The sequence below is a fragment of the Papaver somniferum genome, chromosome 7 (assembly GCF_003573695.1).
Source record: "Papaver somniferum cultivar HN1 chromosome 7, ASM357369v1, whole genome shotgun sequence".
NCBI classification, from domain to species: Eukaryota; Viridiplantae; Streptophyta; class Magnoliopsida; order Ranunculales; family Papaveraceae; genus Papaver; species Papaver somniferum.
The window spans coordinates 143,786,145-143,789,043 of record NC_039364.1 but is presented as its reverse complement, the minus strand read 5'-3'; the positions used below and the strand labels follow the sequence as shown (position 1 = coordinate 143,789,043).

General features: G+C 35.2%; 1 protein-coding gene across 1 annotated transcript; it reads left to right on the top strand.

Annotated features, from left to right (window-relative positions):
- Nucleotides 1-519: 519 nt before the first annotated feature.
- On the top strand, nucleotides 520-1,555 carry LOC113295334. Its single transcript, XM_026543677.1, has 2 exons — nucleotides 520-693; nucleotides 947-1,555. The coding sequence occupies exons 1-2, from the start codon at nucleotides 520-522 to the stop codon at nucleotides 1,553-1,555; spliced, it is 783 nt and encodes a 260-aa protein (XP_026399462.1).
- Nucleotides 1,556-2,899: the final 1,344 nt, after the last annotated feature.

The following is a 2,899-nucleotide window of genomic DNA, read 5'->3' as shown; positions in this document are numbered from 1 at the left end:
TGTCTGAATAACACTAAAGAACCAGGAAAATACTTTCCCTTTGGAACAAGTTTAAGTTTAGGGATATTGATAGAAGTATAAATATCCTTCAAGATCAACTTATAAAAAATCAAAATAAACAATTCTCTAATGTTCAACATGATAAACTTACTGAGGTTGATATATATATATATCTTGATGTTTGGTTTGGTAAAAAAAGGTGATTTTTACAAACAAGAATCTGGAGATAGACTCATTATTGATATGGATAACAATACTAGATATTTTTATACTCTTGCTAATACGAGAATGTTTAGGGAAAATATTGTTTGTTTGTGTGATAGTATTGGTAATTGTTCTGATAAAATAGATGATATTATTAATATGCTAACTACTCATTTTGGTATTGTTTTCTGCTCTACTTTCACTCATTTATCTGATGATATTTTTGATATCATTCATACTATCATAACAAGTTATAAGAATGACAATTTAACTAGGATGCCTTATGGTGATGAAATATTACAAACTGTTAACGACATGGCTTCCTGGAGCTCTCCAAGACCTGATGGTTTCTACCAAGTTAATTGGAGAATTATTGGTAATTATGTGATTAATGATGTTCAAAGTTTATTTGTAACATGGTATATTCCTAGAGATTTTAACAAAACCTACCTTTCTATGAATCCCAAAACTGATATTGCCAAGTATCCAGTGGGTTTTAGGCCTATAGGTTTGTGTAATACAATCTATATGAGCTTAGCAAATAAGATTAATCCTCATCTTAAACATATTTTATCTCCTATTCAAGCTACTTCGTGGAATATCTATACATGTACATGATAATACAATTGTAGCTCATGAAATGATTCATACATGAAGCATAAAGTGGGGTTTAGTGGCACTATATTTCTGAAACTAAACTTATCCAAGGCTTTAGACAGACTTGAATTTCCTTTCTTGTTAGGTATATATACTAAAGAAAGTTGGTTTTGCCGAGAAATTTAGTAAATACATTGAGCAATGCATTTCTACCACTAAGGTCTCCATTATTGTTAATGGTTCTCTTATTGATGAGTTTAGTCCTACTGGAGGTATTAGACAAGGGGATCCTCTATCCCTTTATCTTTTTATTATAGATATGGAAGTTCTTACTAGACTCCTCATGAATGCTGCTTCCAGTCATGTTATTTCTTGTGTTAAAGCTGCTAGAAATACTTCTGCTATTACTCATCTTTTGTTTCCAGATGGCATTCTCATCTTTACTAAAGCTGATATGCATAATATAGCAGGTATTCTGGATGATCTGAATCAATTTGGTATGTACTCTAGTCAAATGATTAATTTTGATATATCTAGTGACTATTTGAATAAAAATATAAGTCTCAGTGCTAGGTTTGACATTGCCAAAGCTCTTAACATGACGGATATGAAAGACTCTAACAAGTATTTAGGTGTTAATATTTTACTTGGTAGAGATAAAAATAAGGTTTTGTTTTCTTCAAAAAAACCAATAATTCAGTCTTTTGACATTAGACTCGAATTGGAAAGGAAAAACCATGAATTAGACAACTAGATCTAATGTGATTAAGCATGTCCTCAATGATATTCCTACTCATCAAATAGGTAATTTTAGAATCCCCAAGAATGATTTCTAAGATGGACTAAAGGAAATTTTTATGGGGTTAGGAAATCAGTAAAGGTATCTGCTTGTAGATGGTGGATTTTGGACAAGGGATAAAATCGTAAAACCATACTGTCTCTCAGAGTATATGTAGATGTGTAGTCTCTCAGATGAGGCAACGACATATCTCATCAGTACTGAGCAATTTCAGTAATTACTTCTATATAGAATTGAACGATTGGACGGCTCCTAGACAACTTGCCTGCTAGTATAGAGCAATAACGTCTTCAGGATGTAACAATGTTTTCCCTGACTGTATAAAGAAAATATGACGCTTCAACAAGCTCATATTACTCAATTTTCAGATAATTAATGCTCCTAGACAGCATGCCTGCTAGTATAGAGTCATCAATTAATTTCTCTAATCCTTAAATTCATTAACTGAATATTCAGGAATATTCTACGTTCTTCATAATATTTCGTTACTTCAATTCGTGGTTCTTCCCAGCAAAATTCCATGGGTTAGTGATAAATGGTACGGGCGTCTGAGCCGCTAGCGAGTAAGCCCCGACTAAAATGGTGCAACTGTACTCAGCAATAATGCACAAACGAGCACCTGAATGCACGAACGAGCATTCCAAAACACGAAAGAACGATGAACCTATGCAAAATAGGGAGAAATATAATAATAAAAAATATTAGCAAAGGAACCAGGGGACTGGGCCCACCGGCCGGCCAGTCACGCCGTGGCCAGTCCCACGCGGCCACGCCCAATTTTATATTTTATTATTTTTCCCCGATCTCATGAAATCCCTTCATTTGAACAAATATCCTTCGTCTCAAGGAAACTCCCCAGTCTCATGGTGTTTCCTCATATCAAAGAAATAATAAAATTTAGGAAAGGTGTCGCGGGACCGGTCCCACTAGCCGCCCGGCCATTCCCTAGCCGTGGCCGGTCCCACACCTCATGATTTATTATTATTTTATTATTTCCCTCATCCCATGAAAATTCCCTGATTTCATGATATTTCCATCAACTCATGAAAAATAATATAGAATTAGGGAAAAGCTCACGGCACGGGCTCATTGGCCGGCCGGCCATGCCCTAGCCGTGGCCGGTCCCACAAGCCCTTGTCTCATTATTTTAATATTATCTGTTTCTCTCATCTCATGGAAACCTCTTCACTTCAAGAAAACTCCCTAGTTTCAACAAACTCCTTGATTTCATGATATTTACCTCAACTCATGAAAATAATATAAAATTAGGAAAAGTGCCATGGGACCGTGCTCATTGGC